Source organism: Primulina huaijiensis, chromosome 12 (assembly GCF_012295235.1).
Source record: "Primulina huaijiensis isolate GDHJ02 chromosome 12, ASM1229523v2, whole genome shotgun sequence".
In the NCBI taxonomy this organism is placed as follows: domain Eukaryota; kingdom Viridiplantae; phylum Streptophyta; class Magnoliopsida; order Lamiales; family Gesneriaceae; genus Primulina; species Primulina huaijiensis.
This window is the reverse complement of record NC_133317.1, coordinates 6546630-6569267: the sequence shown is the minus strand read 5'-3', so window position 1 is coordinate 6569267 and position 22638 is coordinate 6546630. Positions and strand designations below refer to the sequence as shown.

The 22638-nt window shown below is 32.3% G+C and overlaps 1 protein-coding gene and 1 non-coding gene across 2 annotated transcripts; both read left to right on the top strand.

Moving 5' to 3' along the window:
* Window positions 1–18: 18 nt before the first annotated feature.
* TRNAM-CAU (transfer RNA methionine (anticodon CAU)) lies at window positions 19–90 on the top strand. The gene has a single exon. It is a non-coding gene; the product is annotated as a tRNA-Met (tRNA).
* A 10742-nt stretch (window positions 91–10832) lies between these two features.
* On the top strand, window positions 10833–12336 carry LOC140990000 (transcription factor TCP15-like). Its single transcript, XM_073459592.1, has one exon. It carries the CDS (start codon window positions 11048–11050, stop codon window positions 12122–12124), a length of 1077 nt encoding a protein of 358 aa, XP_073315693.1. The 5' UTR covers window positions 10833–11047; the 3' UTR covers window positions 12125–12336.
* The last annotated feature ends 10302 nt before the right edge of the window (window positions 12337–22638 follow it).

The window sequence follows — 22638 nt, the reverse complement described above, 5'->3', positions numbered from 1 at the left end:
GACTAGCTCATAGAAAAAATCAGAGTGGCGCAGCGGAAGCGTGGTGGGCCCATAACCCACAGGTCCCAGGATCGAAACCTGGCTCTGATATTTCTGAAAATTCAGATCAGGTGCAAGCTTCCTCTAACCTACCTTTTTTTAATGCACTTTATAATATTTTGTATAATAACAATTCTTTATAAAAAAGCATATTTTTTGAATTTTATAATCATCAAATTATACGATATAATGCCAGCTGTTAAATCCTAAAATTATTGTATTGGAAAGCAATTGGGTTTTTAAAAAATTAATTTGTAAAACTAAGACAAAACTCCACTATCAATGACGGATACTGCATAAACATTTTTTTTTTGAAAAAAAATGAAATATAAATTATCTAATATTTTACAAATAAAGATTTTTTTGAAAAAAAAATTGGTTGTTATCTTTTATATTATTTAACTTGAGTTTATTTTTTTGTGTATGGTCTCAAGTCTCACTTTATTAAATAAAAGTTCCAATTAAAAAAAAACAAATAATAATAATAATGATTAAAAAAAATTGTAGCGCCCACCATTTATGATGAGGTTTTGCCTTAGTTTTGCAAAACTCTCACATCCATTTCAATTTTTTTTTTTTAAAAAAAAAAAACCAAAACAATCAGGTAATTGTATTTGGATAGATGGATTTTAAATATATTTTTATTGATTAGATAAGTAAAACCATAAATTTCAAATATACATCTTATATGTTTATATAATATTTTAAGTTAAATATGATGTATTTCAAGTTCATCCAATAATATTTTCATTTGAAATTATTTTACTTTATATTACTGATGTGTAAATAAATAACATGTTTATTTTTCATTATAAATAAAATATATCCAAAATTCATAAATTTCAAATTCATCTCTTTAAATACAACCTCAGCGTTCTGAATCTAGAGTGGGTCTCTTGTGAGACGGTCTCACGAATTTTTATCTGTCAGACGGACCAACCCTACCGATATTCACAATAAAAAGTAATACTCTTAGCATAAAAATTAATACTTTTTAATGGATGACCTAAATAAGATATCTGTTTCACAAAATACGATCCGTGATACTGTCTCACACAATTTTTTCTCCCGAATCTATCGTCATTCATACCGACTCTAGACCATTTACTTCTGTCGATATCATTAATAATGTGGAGCCATTTTAGTATATCTATATCTATATTTGATGTGAAAACTTAAATATAGATAGATAACACTTGTTCTTTTAGTTGAGGAATTGAGTTTGTCATTTTACGTTACTTTCGTATAAAGACATATGTGCCAGGTCAATCCGTGCTGCATTAATCAGCCACTTTGAATATATTTTCTTCCATGCGCAGTTATTTTCATACCATTAAAGTCTTGGTGAAATCGGTTGCCAATTCACATCAACTTGATGTTCATCAAGCACGTGAGAAAAAATGCATTTGTCGATTAATTATTAAAAATTATAATTTATAATAACATTAATATATGTTGAGATTTTCTAAAGCTATAGTTTTAGTATATGTCAAAAGTTATAGTTTTTAGAACGTGTGTAAATTTTTGTATATTGTGACAGTACAAAGCCTCATATTAAAATATAGGTAAACAAGATGTTGCATCTACTTGTGTGTCAATGAGTCGGAATAATATGTTCATGAGTACGGGAGGAGCGTGCCTTACTACTGGTACTGTGTCATATCATCTCACAAATTTCAATCTTCTCGGCCTTCTTTGTTCTAAATCATACAACAAAATCAACCGTGTGTGATGCATGAAAATTTTTCAGAAACTCAATATTACTATTCTTATCCAAACATGCTTAACCCGACCGACATATTCTTCCAAACAAGACTCAAGTCTATATTTTAATTTTCAAATACATAATTTGTGAAGCACTCCTCCGATCGTTACAATTTGTGCGATACCATGTACAAGGAACCAGTTGTTCTTGCAACGGCCAAAACCTTCTCTATTTGATGATAGCGACGGTTTCTTGGCCATTGCTCTTTTCTTATCGCGTACTAATTTTTAAAGAAGTTATTTTTTTTTTAATGAAATATGTAGCTTACGTAGTTGAATTAAATCGATATTAGTTTTGATAATTTATACTTGGAGTTTTTAAAAACAAAATGCATATAATTTCGATAATAATGGGTTGGGAAGATGTTGGGTTAAAAGTGCAAGAGTGAGAGTAGTACTGAGATGTGTGACCTCCTATGAAATTCTCATGCGTCAAACTGTTGACATTGCGCTGCTTGATCTGATCGGCTAGGTGTACCGTAAAATAGTGACGACAGATCTTAGCGTGCAATAATGTCTCTGCTGAGAACAAGGCCGTCGATAAAGAAATGGTAAGACTGATCTCTCATAGATATAAAGACAACACCAATACATAGACATGTATCTCCACAGACTTATGGCCTAACAGTCCGACTCATTAACACCTAAGTAGGTGCACTCTACACTGTCACGAGTATAAGAAAATAAAATAGTATTTTGACTAACAAGTTATCTTTTGATCTAATGTTAAGTGATTCAACAAACTATGAATTAGGAAAAAGTCAATACAACAAGTAATTTTATCCAAAATTGACCTATAGTTTTGGTGGGAGGAATGTCATAAAACCTATAATTCTTTCTTTTTAATCACATCACACTCTATTGGTATGGGAAAAAAAATAGCTACAGTCAATCAATATCACTCTCAAGCTATACAGTGTTTTTATCGTAAATTATAACAACATGAAAAATTCCAAATTCTCGAACTGTATCGGTCGCCTCCAAAAGAATATATCATAGTCTTCAGATTAATGAATATATATACTTATCTCAACTTTTATATTATGGGTATATATATTATTTACTTTTTTCTACCAAAGTCTAACTATATTTTCAAATTTTATTTTTAGTCAATTATATTTGCTTTCTTAATCGTTTTAGTTATTTTATGACATGTGTGGTGTTGGTATGACATCGATATATACAGTGTCATGTAACATTTCCCTAAAAAAATGACTAAAATATAAATGCCAAAAAATTAAATATACATTAATAATAATAAAATTCGATAATATAGATGATCAAAATCTCAAAAATACATACAAACATGATGCAAATTAAAATTTCTTTTTAGAATAATTCCAATCTTAATCAAAATAGAATGATTACGTACAACACTAGGCTACTATGTTAATTTCCTATGAGATATCATAAGTATAATCAATATAAATTGATAGCAATTAATTAAATAGGAAATTAACTAAGAGTAGTTCTCCTATGAGACGTGTCGATCAGGTCCATTTTTGTATTGAAAGTACTATTTTTGACATAAAAAAGATTAGAGATCTGTATCACATAATTGATATGTTAGACGATCTCATACGATCTATTGTGATTAATTATATACATGAAGAATTAATTATCACGATTTATAACCAAAAAAAATATATTTGCGCTCTACATTTTTGTTTACTTGATACAACAAATTGGCCATCTAAAGGATGGGTTAATTTTCGATCAGAAATTGAAAAGTCGTGCTTAGGTAACAAAATATATTATTCACGATGCTTAATAATATGGTAGAGATAGAAGATATATAGTATGAAAATGTGTCCATTATTGCAACAACTCCACTGATACAACTCAATTTATTGTAAAAATTAAATTATTATATATATTTTTTGAAATTGGGTGTGACAAATTAATTATGTACCTTTTCTATAGTCTCTGTTGGGAGAATAATAATTTAGGCCTCGGAATTGTGACACCAAACAAAGAATCAAAACTGCAACAATGTCTTAACTTTTTTGGAATGGTTGGGAAACATATATAGTGCATGCATGTGTGACATTTACCCATCAGGCCAAAAATATTAATGAGAGACATCAATGGTTTGCTATTATACACTTTCAATATCTTTTCTCAAATTATTTAATAGAAAGCCGATTTATTAAAAGTTATGATAGTTAATAATGGTATAATTCAATTTTTTTTATTCATAGTAGAGCAGTCTAGGTCATGTCACGTTTTATCGCTCGCCTAACTTGGACAATTATTATTTCCTAGTAATTGCAGTATTTGCAATACATGATAATTAGACGTGTTGTTGACTCTTATATTAGTTGTAAGATTGAATGATTACTTCTTACCAATAGCTATATATAGCTAGTCATAATGGTACAAGTACTCAAAATTTTAAAATTGTAGTGTCACGTTTAACTTACAAATTAGTAGAAAAATATATTAAAAAAAATTCAATATGTGGATTTTTTTTTTTGATGTCATGGTTTTATGTACGCTTTCAGTAATTCTACCAATATTGTTAGGCATAGTTTGGTACGCATGATAGGATAAACATGTGATATATAATATAAGGATAAGTTAAGGATAAATAGGATATAAGATATTATATTTAATGTTTGATATGAGTTTAATAAGAGTGATTAAGTTTATATATTAGATTGTAATGACAAAATTAACCTTATCATAATAAATTTTATAATTTCAAAGTTGTTACTTGAGTTCATATTTCTTATCTGTTCATGCGTCGACAGTGCTTGCATGATTTATTTATTTTTACCTAATTTTATATATTATATAATATGGTAATTGAGCCCTTGATTTTGTGAGTCAAATCAAATATCAATTTTTAAGGTTAATCGAGTGATACAAATAATTTTGTTGAGATTTATAAAAATCATTTATATAATTATCTCGAGTTCATTTATATAATATATAAAAATAAATAAAAATATTTATTTGATTTTAATTTCTACCAACTAGCTGAGATTTATAAAAATCATTTGTGGTGTTTTTTTATATATTGAGGCAATTAAGTCATTTGTGGTGTTTTTTATCATTAAATTAAAATTATCACATCTCTTAAAAGTGATATTTTATCCTTATATAAAATTATTTATCACATGGGGCTTTCTAAAAAGGTACCAAAAGTGGGATAAGGAGGATTATTTATCAATCTCTCTCTTATCCAGTATACCAAACTATACCTTAAAGATTGTTTCCCCAATTTGGATGCATGCCCACTCAATAAGGTTACATGAAAACTGGCTGTAAATATGGTCTCCCTGAGTGACGTTAAGGTTCCATCAAAACGTGACATTTTCGTTGTTTGCTCTGAAGAGAAATATAACTTCTGTATTAAATTTATTTCCCAAGATTAATTTTTCCTTGTTGATGTGATTTTGAATATTTAAATATGTTTTTGCTTTTTTAGATGTGATAATTATGCCAATATTTTTGTTATATGACATCTTTGTTTAAAAAGATTTTGTTTCTAATAAAACTCTTACTTTCCATAATATGTAGGTTTCCTTGTTGATAAACTCTAGTACTATAAATAAAATGATTCATCTCATGCAAAAGGAGGGTTATTTACGCAGAAGCACATACATACTATTGCACATTTGTACGTCATAAGCTTTAGAGAAAATAATCTACAAAGTTGCTGCTGATCGAAGAAGTGCTGAATCTACTTTTTGCCGTGATTGTTAGAGACATCTGTTGTAATGTCTGCTCATTTTAAAATTCTAGTGAACACTTTTTTTTTTTTGTAAAACACACTAAGGCGGAAAATACTCGCACATCCAAAATATTTAAATAAGTTGAACATGTTTTTAAAAAGTCATCCCACCTCTGAATAAAATAACTGCAGTTAAAAACAATGAAAAGAACAACCAACCTAAACAATTTCTGTTTAAAAATATAAAACGTCAAGCATATTAAAATTTGTCAAACCTTCGACAACATAAAATCATCAATCATTTAAAAAGCTATTTAAACATGTTCCCATAAAATCATATTCTTGCGGAAGAATACAAGGTCCTCTGGTTAACGTGTGCCACCAGCTCCGCCCGCTCAATCATCATCACCTCCAGTCTCCTGATCAAAATGCTCACCTGTATCACACACGTCTAGTGGGTCTAAAGACTCAACACACCTGTACCATAGGTAACAAGTACATATACATAGCATACAACAATGGAAACTAGCATAATCAACATACATTTCATGTCTGCAGTAAAATCGTATGCGCAAACGTGTCCTGTCAAAACATGGTAATAATCATAGCATGTATCATCGTATCAACATATACGTGTCAATTTTCTTAATTTGAATTCTGTTAATTAGCTGTGACTTTCGTATCATCATGTCAGTCGATGGATCCATCTACGTGTAACCGCGGTACCCTGCGGCGAGGATCATCAGCGACAACATTACTCGCCCACTGAGTCCCGGCCTACATGTCATCGTGTCATCATGTTAGACACAACTAAATCACTTCCTTCAAAACGTGTCATCATATTCAGCACTTAATAAAAGCATGCATATACGTAATTTTTCCTTTAAACCAAGAATGCGCCGTATTTATCATAATTGCGTAAAAATCATAAACACGATGCATAAACATTTAAAATATCATAATTTTGTGCTCAGGGCGCTGTCATGACCAAAATATCACCCTGAGTGCAAAATGACCATTTTGACCCTAGAACCCAAAAATTATCGTCTTAACCCTGGACCTCTAAAATTGACCCGAAGCTTACCAAACTCCTTAAAATGTCCCAAAACATATTTAAAAGCATTCCTAGATGTACACTCGAGTCAAATTCAGAACTCAACCGATTCGTTTTAAAATTTGGACCGAGGTCCCGGTTTTAACCCGAATCGACTCGAAACTTAACCGAAATTTTCCCAAATTTTTACCACACCTTAAAAACACTATAATGTTCCTAAAACATAATCCTCAGGCCCAAAATCTCACGGATGATCATTTGAGAAGATGCCATAAATTTTGGCCCTACCCTATTTTGCACCATATTACCTTATTCTTCTCCAAACTCACGCCCCTAGCCTACCGGCGGCACCAGCCATGGCTCGGCCTCCCCTAGACCATCCTAGGACTTCTCTGGAACCCATGAACCCACGGATGCTCACCCATGAAAGCCGCAGTCCCACCCCGAAATACAAACTCCCGAAACACACAAACCGAGCAACATCTCTTCCCTCCCGAACACCAGCGCTTGGGTTAGTTCCAGCCCGCAATGAACCCGTCCAAGCCTTGTATCAGACCCACCAGGACCTGGTCTAAGGCTCGGCTAGGTCCCTGTGTTGCTGGAAGGCCCTTGCACGCCACTACTCCAAGAACTGAGCCACTCCCAAGGAATAAAACTCTCGATCCGACAACTTACAGCCCCAGCCCGATTCCTAATCCTCAAAACCACTTCTTTTCATCATGTTCAGTGCCTTACCAGTCAAGAACCGCAGCCCCTTACACAACATACAAGAAAATGTGAGTAACAAAGCATGGAATGCAAAAACACGTGTAAAAGCCGAAACCATTCAAGCTCATGCTTGGATCGAAAGTTTTCTTGCATGAATACACCTACATCAGTAATATGAATGTGAATGATGCACAAATGATGTTGCAAAGGGTACCTGATGATGTTTGAAGAACAAGAATGAGGCGAGGGAGACATCGGGAGGATTTTCTTGCGAGAACAAGTGATTGCCGATGGAACCTTCAGCTGGAAATGATGAAACCGAGAGTGTTCTGATAGGGGAGGGTGTCGGCTGGTTGGGGAGGGATTATATTTGTTTAAAGTTAATTTGTATTACAAACTTATATATTATGCTGTATGTTATCTGAAATGTTGTAACATTTCACATAACACTTAATTCTGATAAACANGATCGCGAACAGTTCGGCTCATTTACATCCCTACTTACTTGTTTCACTGTTAAACAAAAGAGACCCCATACCTTACATGCTCCATGCATACGTACATAATTTATAATACATTGAATCACGGTATATGTTATGTTTCTTTTGTCACATAAACAAATATTTACGATCATATACTATCTTGCTTGAGGTCATGGAAGAATTTCTTAAGTTTGAAAATTATATCCTTTTTATATTCTGATACCAAGTTATTTGATTGCATCATATAGATCTTCTTATCAATGTTTTTTTTTAGCTTCATCTTATCAATTTTAATATTGTGAATATGTAACTTCTAGTTCATTCGACATAATTCGAAACTAAAAGAGTATTCTGAAGTAAATGCAGAGAAAATCTTGTTATAATAAATTTGCTTTTTTTTAAAAAAATTATTATTATTGTATTGACATTCCTAACTTTTTTTATTTTAAATATTATATCATTCAACATATTTGGCAGAGAATTTGCTAATTACTCATGTAACTACGAACCAAAGGATAATGTAATATGATTAAGTGACATAAATAATAGGTTGAAAAGGTATAATTGGATCCTAACATCAAAGATTTGATCATGACTAACTGTCATGTTAACAACATTTAGGACAACTTGATTTAGGTTTTGTTCGAGATAATGTCTCATTAGTCATCTTAATCATGTTCGGTGGAACTTCAAATTAAGTCTATTCGGACAACAGAGAAGAAGATAATAAAAGATAAGTGGTCGCTTATTAATTAATCATTAGAGTTATGCTATAGGTACAACGAGGTTTGTACAACAATTTTTATAACACAAAAAATTCAATACAAAAATGTCATTTATCGAAATCTCGTGTTAAATTAAATACAAATTCTTATCGGAAAATCTAGGGCTGGGAAAATATACCGAAATATCGAAATACCGAAATATCGTACCGAAAAAATACCGAAATTACCGAAAAAATCAAGATACTGAAAATTTCGGTACGGTATGATACCGTACCCAAATTTTCGGTATCGGTATCGGTAAGTAAATTTTTTTTTCGGTATTTCGGTATATACCGAAATACCGAAAATAATTTTTTTATTTTTATTTTTTAAATTTAAGTTCGGTATACCGAAAAAATATCGGTATACCATATTTTCGGTATACCGACATTTTTTCGGTGTCGGTACGGTATCCGGTATGAACTTTTTCATATCGAAAATTCGGTATACCGAATTTCCGGTATCGGTATCGGTATGGATTTTTTCATACCGATATTTACGGTACGGTATACGATATCGTAGTTCGATACGATATACCGTATCGTACCCACCCCTAGGAAAATCACATTATATAAATATCAATGTACGATATATCCGTTGAACTTTTAGCATTATTATCCGAAAAATTTGATTAATTAACAATAAATCTAATTCATCTTTTCAAACATACGTAAGGAGCCAAATTATTTACATTTTATAATTATATTTTATAGAAAAAATATACTCGATTTTAAAATATATGTTTATATGTAAGAAGACGAATATCAATAAATTTTTGTTTACATTTTGTTCTTATATAGGATTTATTTATATAATTTTCGAAGATAATGCTTTATTCACGTAGTAATGTTCATATTTGGACACCAATTATCTTTTGAACCCTCTACAAAGTCTACATTAATTTATTTTCTCAAGTCTGTTAATTATTTGCAACAAGAAAAACATAGGTGAATAATTAATTGAGACCGTACGTATTAATTGCATTAAAGTAAAAGATAATTATGGAAATTTAATCTGGAAGTATATCTAGTCTATGTTCTATTAAATTGTATTTTGTACAATTAACCTAATGATTTTATTGGTTTTGATATATGTTGTTCGATGTCGATTGTATGATCCACAACAATTAGTCAAATTTAGTCTCGTTGCGGTTTACCTGACTAATGTGGTTCGCAGACTAATATGTTAGCTCATGAAGTTTATCCAGTACACATCGAATAGTATTAACTTGAAATCTAATTTATACATTTGTCCTGTAGTTATATTGTAAATTCAATCATATACTCAAATTAATAACCAATATAATAACGATCCATAAATAGATTACCTATAAATTAATTGAAATATGTTCGATATACTTTCAATTATATTTACATTCACAAAATTTAGTGTTATACCAATAAAAAGTATTTTTAATTGACAAATCAAATTACATAGAAATAAAAGATTTGAACTAAAGTTGATTTGTAAGAACATGAAAAAAACAAGATATGAATACATTAATTATTATTTTATGTACCACTAGGGATGTAAACGAGCTTAGTCAAGTTGGACAGTAGCAAGCTCGAGCTTTTGTCATGAAGCTCGAGCTCGTCTCTTTATAAATTATTAAGCTCGCGAATAACTCGAGCTCGGTTTGTGAATAACTCGTTTATCATGTTTAACGAATCAGGCTCGAGCTGAAACATTCTTACATCCATACAAGTGTGTGTTTATCCTTTTATAATTTTCAATCACTCCCATCTTACCAAGTTACTTGACGTGGGACAATACTCGAAGTCCAACAAACTATCCTAAGAAAGTAGTCGAGCTTGAGCTTACAAACAGGCTCGCGAGCTTACGAGCCGAATTAAGATCGATTTCGGTTCGATAAAATTGTCGAGCTCAAAATCGAGCTCGAACTCGGCTCAACAACCTAAACTTACAATTTCGAACGAGCTTTTTATCGAGTTGAGCTCCGAACAACTTGTGAACATTTTGGTTCATTTATATTCTTATGTAGCAAGGACCAATCTGTATATTAGAATATAAATTGGGATCGAGAGTACCGACAGTTAAAAAATGAATTACATATAATTAGAGTTAAAAAAATATGTGAAGTATTTATTATTAAATGTAAATTAAAATACGTGATTGAAGTAAAAAAAAATAAAGCGACAAGGCTCCCACATACGTCAAAAGTACAATAAATCATTTCAAAGATTTTATGTCACCTGCCCTAAAGAAATAATAAATAAAAAATTAACATTTACCCCTTTTGAAAAAGCATATTTAAATTTGTTGCCCTACCCCACCCATATAATTCCCACTCATTATGTTTGTTGCTTAAAGCTTGCACTCCCTCGCTTCCCTTATCTCATTCTCTCTCCCATAATAGGAATCCATCTGCCATTCCCCATCTGAAAGAAGTTGCAACCTAAATTCTTAAAGAAAAAAGGAACAAATCAAAATCCCAAAAAAAGGAAATCAAGAAAAGAGTCCCACAGTAGATACAGATCATGTGTATGCTTGACTAGCTCCTCACCAAGATTAATATATATTCATCTGCCTTTTGATCATGGATGTTGGTGGAAATGGATTATCAAATACTGCGCACAGGCAGAATTTCCCTTTCCAGTTGTTAGAAAATATAGATGTTATTCAGAAAAATGATCGAGACTCTTGTTCCAGCTTCAATTTCGCAGTTTCCAGTGCTTCCACGGAGCAAGAACATCTTACCAAGAAGCCCCCGCTGCCTAAGAGAACCTCCACTAAGGACAGGCACACTAAGGTCGATGGCCGAGGCCGCCGGATTCGCATGCCGGCGACTTGTGCAGCTAGGGTTTTTCAGCTTACTCGGGAGCTGGGACACAAATCGGACGGTGAAACCATTGAGTGGCTGCTTCAACAGGCGGAGCCGGCGGTGATCGCCGCCACGGGTACCGGAACTATCCCTGCTAATTTCACTTCGCTTAATATTTCTGTCAGGAGTTCAGGATCAACCATTTCGGCTCCGTCTTATTTGAGGAACAATGGGTACTTTGGCTTCGGGGATTCATCACAAAGAAGGGTTTTGTTTCATGGAGCTAATGGACTTCCATCAAATGAGAATTCTTTGAGTTTTTCTAATCTGAATGCAATTTTACAAGCTAAGCAAGAGCTGCGTGACATGGACTCCTGCGGCCTGGAATTGGTGGCGGGAGAGGAGGGAAGTATGGGGTGGCGGAAATGGCGGCCGGAGGAGAATCTGCTTCCGGTTGTGCAGATGGGAAATTATATGTCACAGTCCAGCACCGGTTCTATTCCGGCAAGCCAAGGTGAAATCCCGGCGACAGCACTTCTTATGAGCGGTGATCATTCTCTATGGACATTTCCTTCCGTCGGGAATTCCAACATCTATAGAGGAAGTTCAATGGGTAGGAGTGGACTGAATTTCATGAATCTGCCGCCACAGGTGGCGGCGCTCTTTCCAGGGCAACAACTTGGCGGAGGCGGCATCAGCGGCGCAATGGCGGAGGGGCATCTCGGTATGCTTGCAGCCCTCGATTCATTTAGGCCGATTCCCGGAGCGACGGAAGCTGAGGTTGAAGCCAATACTAGCGGCAGAGAGACAGCGGATGATATCCTAAGTATTGCACCTAGTCATCATTCTTGATTTATGATCATTTAAGTGTGGAAGTTGAGTTCTTTTATTGGATTATTACAAATTTCTCAATATTTTGAAATTCATAAATGTGAAATGGAATTTATGTCGATCTAGAATTTCTTATATATTTTGGGCTTGATCGGTCCTCTGATTTAAAATCTCAATGTGATTTGAGTGCAATGGTCGATTTTTTTCATACAATGAAACAGTACATTTATTTAGCTAGGGTTTTGTGAGAACATAAGGATTCTCTGTTGTTGGACTAAATTTAGTGTTCACATGGTTATTAGTTACATAAAAAATATGACTAAGTGAAATCTTTCTTCTGCTTTTCGTGTTATATATATGATCACTTTGATATGTTGTTCACCAATCATATCTGTTTCCGTGTACATCGTTGATGTGACATTTATTTAGTTGATGTAAACTTTTGATATGTTTCATCATGCCCACCACTTGAGTGTCACATCAACAGTGAATACAAAAATGAACATGGTTGATGAACAACATATCAAAATTATACATATATGCCGAAGAAACTTACATGTGAATTAGGTTTTGGTTCAATAAAAACGACTAGTTTGCATGCAAGATTTGATCATTGAACCACTATAAGTTTACTATCTCATCTTGATTTAGTATAATAATTAAAAAATCTGTGAAAAAATTTGAGGTACATATATCTTTGCATCATTTATAACTTTTAATACATCAATATACACATTCTTAATAAATGCTAACAAAATAGTCATAAATGTTATTATGCTTTCTGTAATTTCATTTGTCCAAACTCATATACATATGTCTGAATTCGTTGCAAGTGGCCAATGAATTACATATATACACTACAATTCTATATATCTACACTGAAACAGCGAGTTAAAAATTATATAGTCGTAACTAGCTAGTAATGTTGCGCACACGTTGTGTGTGTATAAATTAACTTTTCTTAACTCTTTTTATTTATAATTGAATCATTGAGTTCATAAAGATATTACAAGTACCACTATAACAATTATCCAAATACAAAAAAATGTAACATTCTTGACCCAACAATGGAAGTCGTGAACAAATTCCATTAATACCTTTTTGATTTGTCAAATAATTCAAATATAATATCCCTAAAAATTTAAAAGGAAAATTATATTTTTGGTCCCGTAATTTGCACTTTTCAATTTTGGTCATGTATTAATAATAAAATTGCATTTTTAGTTATATAACTTGTATGTCTTTTCATTTTTGGTCATGTTATGATAACTTTAATTTTCACTTTTAGTTATGTAACTTATATGTTTTTCCCCCATTTTTAATCTTTTTTTTACCTTAAGTTAATTGTGTTTTCTAGTCACAAAATGATCAAAAATGAAAAAAATACAAGTTAAAGGAACAAAAATGAAAAAAAAACTAGTTATAAGATTAAAAATGAAAATTCATCATAACATGACCAAAATGAAAAATATAACATGCAAGTTATACGATTAAAAATATAAATTCAACGTTAACATGAATACAATAGAAAAAATGTAAGAAAAAATTATAATTTTCCATATTGAAAATAGTGATGGGCGGGGTGGCGGTGTTCAAAAATCCACCAGAAGTGGTAAAAAGTAGAGTTGGTACAAACATAAGAATTCTTGTAGTTTCTCGTATAAGTTGGCTGCAGTTGCTGCTCATCAGGTGGTGTTGGGCCTACCAAACATGGCCTTAAATATTCCAAGCTGTGAATCATGACTGTTCATTAAAATGGTCTGTTTCTTGGTGAAAATTTTTATGGCAGCTGACTCGACAACAACATGGTTTGTTTCCTTTTCTTGCTTCCAACTGTTTTCTTGGTTTTGTAATCAGCATCTTTGCTTGGCTTTTTTACAGGTAGGGTTTCCCCTTCCCTATTATTTTGCTACTTTCTAGGGGGTTTGTATTTAAATACATATTATTCATCACAGAAAACTATTATAATTTTATTTTTTTCCGGACGCGATGTGATGTATACAATGTTAAATGAAAATTCTTGAGGAAAAAAAAACTAAAATTACCAAAATTTGAAAGAAGTCGTTTCTCTAAAATAATATCTTAATTCGAGCTTCTTGATTTTGATTTTTAAATATTTTTTACTCTTTTAAATGGAAGGTCAACTGAAAATCATTTCTTTACAAAAGTGTTCTTTCAAAGAAAAATTATTATTATTATTATTATTATTATTATTATTATTATTATTATTCTGTATTGTTTATGTTTTATGACTCATTTATCTAGCTACATGTCAAAGCTTAGTAAGAAATCTACTTGAAGATTGTATGAGAAGTAACATTTATTATTTGATTACAAAAATCCAAGCTGTGTATGTCATGCCCCGAAACTCGGGATTGACACCGGCGTTGTTTAACAATCACACAATCGAAACAACAAGCATTTGTAGCACAGTATAAACCGAAACCAGTTTATAATTCATAATTTCAATGAAATAAACATTGTCTTTACAACCAAAATCACTAAACGACAGAAATAAATGCGGAAACGTCTTACAAAGTTTTAAGCAATAAATTCAAAATATAAACTACTACTGGTCTCGTGAATCACCAGCCCCAAAACTGTTCAAACTCTTCATCCTCAACCTGTTCTTCGGACTTATCTGGGAGAGGAGAGTAAGGGGGATGAGTATTTTGGGAAATACTCAGCAAGTGGAGGATATCGAATACAACATAAAAATTTTACAACATTTTCGAAAATAACATATACATACAACATGTTTTTCATAATCGTAAAATCATATCCATATCATAACAACACTGTGATTTTTTACCTTTAACGGTTTACTGACGTCAGTCCCTAAGTTTTAATCCTCTAAGGGGGCGAGGCCATAAAACGGTTCTATCCCAGCGTGAAGGGCCATATGTTGGAATTCCACCTATTTTCAGGGAATCCTCACAGTGTCAACACATAAACGTATCAAAATTTCATAAAAACGTATAGAGAGGAGACATAGCTCGACCGAATTTTTAAAACCAAAAACCGAAATTTCATATGCATAAAACCGAAATTCAATTTTTAAAACAAGCCCACTTACAGTGTTTGGATTTAATAAAAACATGGATGCTTGGCTTCGGGAAATTTGGATCGCTTCTTGCTCTGACTCGGACGGCGCTTCAGGTTCGATTTATAGGCTAACTTAGGGATGATTATTCAGCAGAGTTTCGGCTAGGGGGAGGCTGCTGGAATTCGAGAATTTTCAGCAAGGAATTTCGAAAATTTGGGGTGAAGAATGAGTAGAGACGGTGTTGTATTTATAGGTGAGGGAGATGGATCTAAATTTGGCACTAACATCCTACCAAAATTTGTTCCAAATCTCTCAAAATTTGGCTCCAATCCCCTTGCTTAATTTCGAAAATATGGTTCCCTAATTTGTGAGATTTCTTGATCTCATGGCCCTTGATTTGGCTTGAAAATATGGTGTCTAGATCCAACGGTTTTGGTGCAAGGTTTTGATGATTTCCTTCCAATTAACCAACCATCTAACCATCACAAAAATCTTGGCATTTAATCTAGGATAATTTCGAAATTGCTTGAAATATTTATGCCTTAATTCCTTTAAACTTTTATGGTATTCCAATCTCACAAATTCTCTTCCCAAATTTCGAAAATACTCATGCCTTGTTGTATATATTATTATCTTGATACCAAAGATTTCTCAATAATTATTTTCCCATAAGCATATCTCATTTAATACAATAATAAAAATCTTATGCTAAATTTCCTTACAAATATTAATTACATTATTGCAATATTTTCGGTTCTCACATTTGTGATACCCTTGTCCCACATCAAAAAAATCAAAGATTTAAAATGAGTTTATAATGGCTTACAATAGACTTCTATAGCAACTTGGGTTAATCATTTTCGTAAAGCGAGGACGAATACGAAGTAGTTGCTATAAGGGCCCATTGTGCAGTCACGCAGGCACGGACCCGAGCTCAAGGCGTAACAGTGTAAGTTAGTATGCATGTTCTTAGTCGCGAACCAAAAATAATATAGCGTTTATCCGTGTAGTGTAATATAATATTTATATTTGTATGATACATGACTAAAATTATCAAAATAATTGAAATGTATATAGATATAACTAAATTTTAAGATCATAGAGAACCAAATGTTCGACAAACATCAAACATGCATGTGTAGGATGAAAATTGTAATTTTATGTACTCGTTCTCGTGCCTCGCGAATGAGTGCTTAAATTCAAATGTCTCATTATAGACATATGTATGTATATGTAAAATGAAGTTTATTCCCAATTACAAGGCCGGGGTTGTCAATTGAATATTTTAAAATGTAATTATCTAATTCTGTAGATTTCTTAAAAAATATTAGATATCTGGTTAAAAGCACTGCATTGTATATTCAAACTAATTGAAATCGAATTAGATAGAATTTCCCCATTATTTAAAAATAGAAGTAGAAGAAGAAAAATTCATACATACCAATTAATTATTTTACTCAGAATATCCAAAGTTAACATGAACACACGATCAATTATTCTCAAATAATATTTCGATCAAACATGAGCAAGTTAGTCATATGATTTTGGTAAAGTTGACTGTTTGATTTACGATCTCCTTTGGTTTTTTGGCAAATTGATCTCCTCTTTTACAGAAATTACATAGTTTCTTCGATATAGAGAGGAATTCTATGCTGAACCGGAAGAATTCCGTCATATATAATCATGACCTTTAGATTAGGCCATCTCCAACCCATTACGCTATCTTAGTGTCGCACTAACTTTAAAATAGTGTAATTCTTACACCAAATATAAAATTCATCTCCAACCCATCAACTCTAAACTCTACATTAAAAGGAATATTCTCTATTATTTTATTAACAACAAATAATTTATTTCACAAAATATTTATAAACACAATAATTAAAATATCACTAATATCTAAAATCATTTCTATATTAAAATTCATTAAATATATTAATGAATTAAAATATTAATTAAATATATTTTATAATTACTTTAAAAAATTTTAATATTTAATATTAATTTTAAATACTAAAACTTATTACTTAATTAAATGTAATTAACTAATCATTCAAAAAAATTACAATCACACATATAAATATTTTGAACATAAATTACTAACATACAACCAATATTCAAATGATGCTTATAAAATAGATATTTTAATAATTTAGTGTTTTTTATGTTTGTTTATTTAATGTTGTATCATTTTCTTTGATTTTCAAAAAAGTAGTGTTTGAAATCTTAATTTTTTTTGTACTTGTATCTTTGTATTCAATATTAATTATTTAATTATAACTACATAATTAAGATATTCATGGCATATTTATACTATTTTATTTACTACAACTTATTTATCACAAATAATTTATTAACATAATAATATTATCTTTATTAATTATGTATTAAATTAAAATATCCAAGTTTTTTGAAAATCACTTTGTTAAAATTTATTGTTTGAAATAATACATTTTTATAATTAAATTAGATTATAAAACTAAATATATAATATTTAGATTTTAAGTAAAATTACAATAAAAAACAATTACAAAAATAAAAAAAGAAAAAAAAACAACGCTATTGCTACAGTGTACACTGTACACTTTAGCAAATCTCTACTTTGGTGTCAAACATAGCTCTGGTTGGAACAATTAACTCTGCACCAAAATTACACCATTTTGGTGCAGGGTTGGAGTTGCTCTTAGTACATGCCGACTTAAACTATGGATATAGACCATATGACGAATTGTGGTATATACTTTTCCGGAAAACAGATGGAGCTTTTTTTCAAAAAAAAAAAAAGTTCGAGATATGTAATATTAAACTAAATATGGTACAATTACAAAAGAAATTAAAGTAAAAGAGGAGACCCTTCCTAGCAGCTCAGACATGGAAGCAGCTTCTCTAACAAGAGTGTGTGATGTTAGATATTATTCTCAAAATCACGTTTTTACGTATTTATAAGCATGATATATAATATGCGGAAGCTTAATCGAGAATTACCTCCAGCCATTGAAAACTTTGAATTATCTGCTTTTCTTCTCGGTTGAAGCCTTCTAAGCACTTCACGATCTCTGTAGATGGTGTATATTTCTTATGAAGTGTGTGTGCTTAGGGACCTCAATCGTCTCTATTTATAGGCATATCATACCATCAACGAAAAAATCGAGAGTCTGAATGTTAAAAGAAGAAACGTGTACGCATCTCAATTTTCTTAAGTTGAGGTTGCGTACACAAGTTTCGTCAAATTATGTAGGCAATGGCCGTTGTCAATTCCTACACGATACTTCATGTGTCATATTTCTTACATTCTCCCACTTGACACATATATCTCATTTACCATAGGAGAAAACAAAATACATGAATCATGACGATAGGTAATCTTAAAATGAATATTATCTTCCATGTATTACAATGCATTATGTAAATCAAACTGTATAACTTAATGAATAAACCTTATGTTTATTCAAGGTCCAACTTTATTGATATTTCTCAAATCAATGAATGTGTACACAACAAATATGAGAAAATATCACATCATAGTTTCATTAAATTTGTTCTTACAACAAAATTACATAAAAGAACCAAGTCTCATTCTTTCTGTATGATCCTTAAATTTCAATGGTGGCATGCCCTTAGTCAAAGGATCCGCAATCATCAATTCAGTGCTAATGTGCTCAATAAGTAACTTCTTATCTTTAACACGTTCTCGTATGGCTAAATACTTAATGTCGATATGCTTGTTTCGACTACCATTTTTGTTATTTTTAGCCATAAAAACAGCAGCTGAATTGTCACAATATATTTTTAATGGCTTAGATATATAATCCATGATTCTAAGCCTCGAAATGAAACTCTTCAACCATACACCATGTGAGGTTGGCTCAAAACAAGATACGAACTCAGCTTCCATAGTGGAAGTAGCAGTCAATGTCTGCTTTGCACTTCTCCAAGATATAGCTCCACCAGCTAGCATAAAAATATATCCTGAAGTGGATTTTCTTGAATCAATGCAGCCAGCGTAGTCTGAATCAGAGTAGTCAATTATTTCCAAATTCTCAGTTCGTCTGAACATAAGCATATAATCTTTGGTCCCTTGAAGGTACCTCATGACTTTCTTTGCAGCTTTCCAATGGTCTAAACCTGGATTACTCTGATATCTTCCCAACATCCCAACAACAAATGCAATGTCAGGTCTAGTGCAAACCTGAGCATACATTAAGCTTCCGACAGTAGAAGTATAAGGAATGTTTTTCATTTGTTTCCGCTCTAGATCATTCTTTGGGCATTAGCTCAAATTGAATTTATCGCCTTTCACAACAGGAGCTATACTTGGTGAACAATCTTTCATCCGATATCTCTCTAAAACTTTGTTGATATAGTTTTCTTGAGACAGACCTATAATACCTCGAATTCTGTCTCTATGTATCTTAATGCCAATGACATAAGATGCATCGCCCATATCCTTCATATCAAAGTTTTTAGAGAGAAATTGTTTCACCTCATATAACGAACCCTTATCATTGGTTGCAAGTAATATATCATCCACATATAGAATAAGGAAACATATCTTGCTCCCACTGACCTTCTGGTATATAGATTGATCCATGGGGTTCTCAACGAATCCAAATGAAGAGATAACATCATGAAATTTTAAATACCATTGACGGAAAGCTTGTTTCAATCCATATATAGATTTCTTAAGCTTACAAACCAATTTCTCATCATTACTAGAGAAGAATCCTTCAGGTTGTTTCATATAAACCTCTTCCTCTAGTTCTCCATTAAGAAAAGCTGTTTTCACATCCATTTGTTTCAAATCAAAGTCAAAATGTGCAACTAATGCTATAATGATACGAAGAGAATCTTTCTTAGATAAAGGAGAAAAAGTCTCCTTATAATCGATTCCTTCCTGTTGAGTGAATCCTTTAGCAACGAGTCTTGCTTTATACCTTTCAATGTTGCCTAACGAGTCTTTCTTTGTCTTGAAGACCCATTTACATCCAATGGCTTTTACACCATCAGGCAACTGAACAAGATCCCAGACTCTATTAACTGCCATAGAATTCATCTCTTCTTTCATAGCATTAAACCATAGTTTTGACTCATTACAATTCATGGCTTGTGAAAACGTTTCAGGATCATTTTCGGCTCCGATGTTAAAATCCGATTCTTGTAAATACACAACATAATCATTAGATATTGCTGATCTTCTTATTCTAGTATATCTCCTAAGGTTGTTTGGTTGATCAACAATTTCTTGTTGTTCTTCATTAACAACTTGATCTACTGGATTTTCATCAGCGATTTGTGGAACTTCAATAACTGGTTGTCTAACACCCATTTGGTCTTGAGGGGTGTGAATAACAATCAATATGTCATTTGAATAAGAGGATTGTGCATTAATGTGATCATTCTCAAAAACTATGCCATGATCACTCTCACTAATCAAGTCATTTTCAAGAAATTTTGCATTTCTTGATTCCACAATTCTAGTGTTGTGAGATGGACAATAGAATCTGTACCCTTTGGATTTTTCGGCATACCCAATGAAATATCCACTTATAGTTCTTGGTCCAGTTTCTTTTCATGTGGGTTGTAAACACTTATTTCAGAAAGACAACCCCAAACGTGTATATGTTGCAAACTCGGTTTCCAACCTTTAAATAACTCAAATGGCGTCTTTGGGACAGCCTTAGTTGGAACTCGATTTAATATATACACAGCTGTCTTAAGAGCTTCAGCCCACAAGGATTTAGGAAGTTTAGAGCTACTAAACATGCTTCTCACCATGTCCAATAATGTTCGGTTTCTCCTCTCAGCTACGCCATTTTTGTCCGGAGAACCAGGCATAGTATATTGGGCAACAATCCCATGTTCTTGGAGAAACTTCGCAAACGGACCAGGTGCTTGTCCATTCTCAGTGTATCTACCATAATATTCTCCACCTCTATCTGTCCTCACGATCTTAATATGTTTTCTACATTGATTTTCCACTTCAGCCTTAAAAACCTTAAAGGCTTCAAGTGCTTCGTTTTTATTATAAGCATGTAGATATACATGTATCGTGAATAATCATCAATGAAGGAGATGAAGTATTTCGGACTTTGCATATCCATATCTGGACAACAAATATCTGAATGTATGATTTCTAATAGTTCTGTACTCCTCTTGGCACCCTTTTTAGATTTATTAGTCTGCTTTCCCTTTATGCAGTCCACACAAGTCTCAAAATTAGTAAAATCTAAAGTACTGATTACTCCATCATTTACTAATATTTTAATTCTCTCTATGGAGATGTGTCCCAATCTCCGATGCCATAATATAGAGGAATCTTAATTTATAACACATCTTTTAATACCTCATTGAACGTGCATAGTGGTGTTGTTATTTTGTAAATATATAGAGAAAAAACCATCAATCATTGTACCATTTTCAATAAGATTTGATTTATAAAACAAATTTATTGATTTATCCAAAAACTAAAATGAATAACCAAGTGGTACAAGTTTTGAAACTGAAATTAAATTCCTAAAAAAACTAGGAACATAAAATGTCTTTTCTAATTTTAAAATATAACCACTATTCAACACTAGGCAGCAAGTCCCAATAGCCTCCACATGCGAAGACATCTTGTTTCCTGAATAGATGCTCCGTTCATTTTCTATTGGCTTCCTTAGGTTTTGCATACCCTGCAAGGTATTTGTAACATAGATTGTAGAACCAGAATCAATCCACCATGTGTTATAAATCATATCAACCATATTAGATTCATAACAGACAAATGAAGTAGGAATACCTTTCTTTTCAAGTCATTCTTTAAATTTAGTGCAATCCTTCTTCATGTGTCTCGTATTTTTACATAAGAAACACTTGGATTCTTTCTTAATGTCAGGTTGGGTTGGAATTATACCTTTTCCTTTTCCCTTGACTTTGGCTTGCTTCTTATACTTTCCTTGTGTAGTCATAAAAACATTATCACTCGTTTCCATTAACAACCTTTCTTCCTCTTGATCACACATGGATATTAATTCATTGATTGACCATTTATCTTTATGTGTGTTGTAAGAAATTTTGAAGGGTCCATATTGCTGTGGAAGAGTGCATAAAATGTAGTGCACAAGAAAAATTTCAGACATTTCCACTTCAAGTATCTTGAGCCGAGCCGCTATGTCCCGCATTTTCATTATGTGCTCTCTCACACCTCTCACACTGGTGAGTCTTAATGAAGAGAATTCCATAATTAGGGTGCTTGCTAGTGCCTTATCTGAAGACTGAAATTGTTCATCAATAGACTTCAGTAATTCTTTGACATTATTATGCTGGTCGACAGAACCACGCATGACAGCAGAGATTTTGGTATTTATGAACATTACGCGGAGTCAATTAGATCGCTCCCATTTTTCATAAAGATCAACATCATCCGGAATGCTGTTTTCAGTAATAGCAAATGGTTCGTCTTTCCGTATAGCATAATCAATATCCATCCACCCTAATTGAAGAAGAA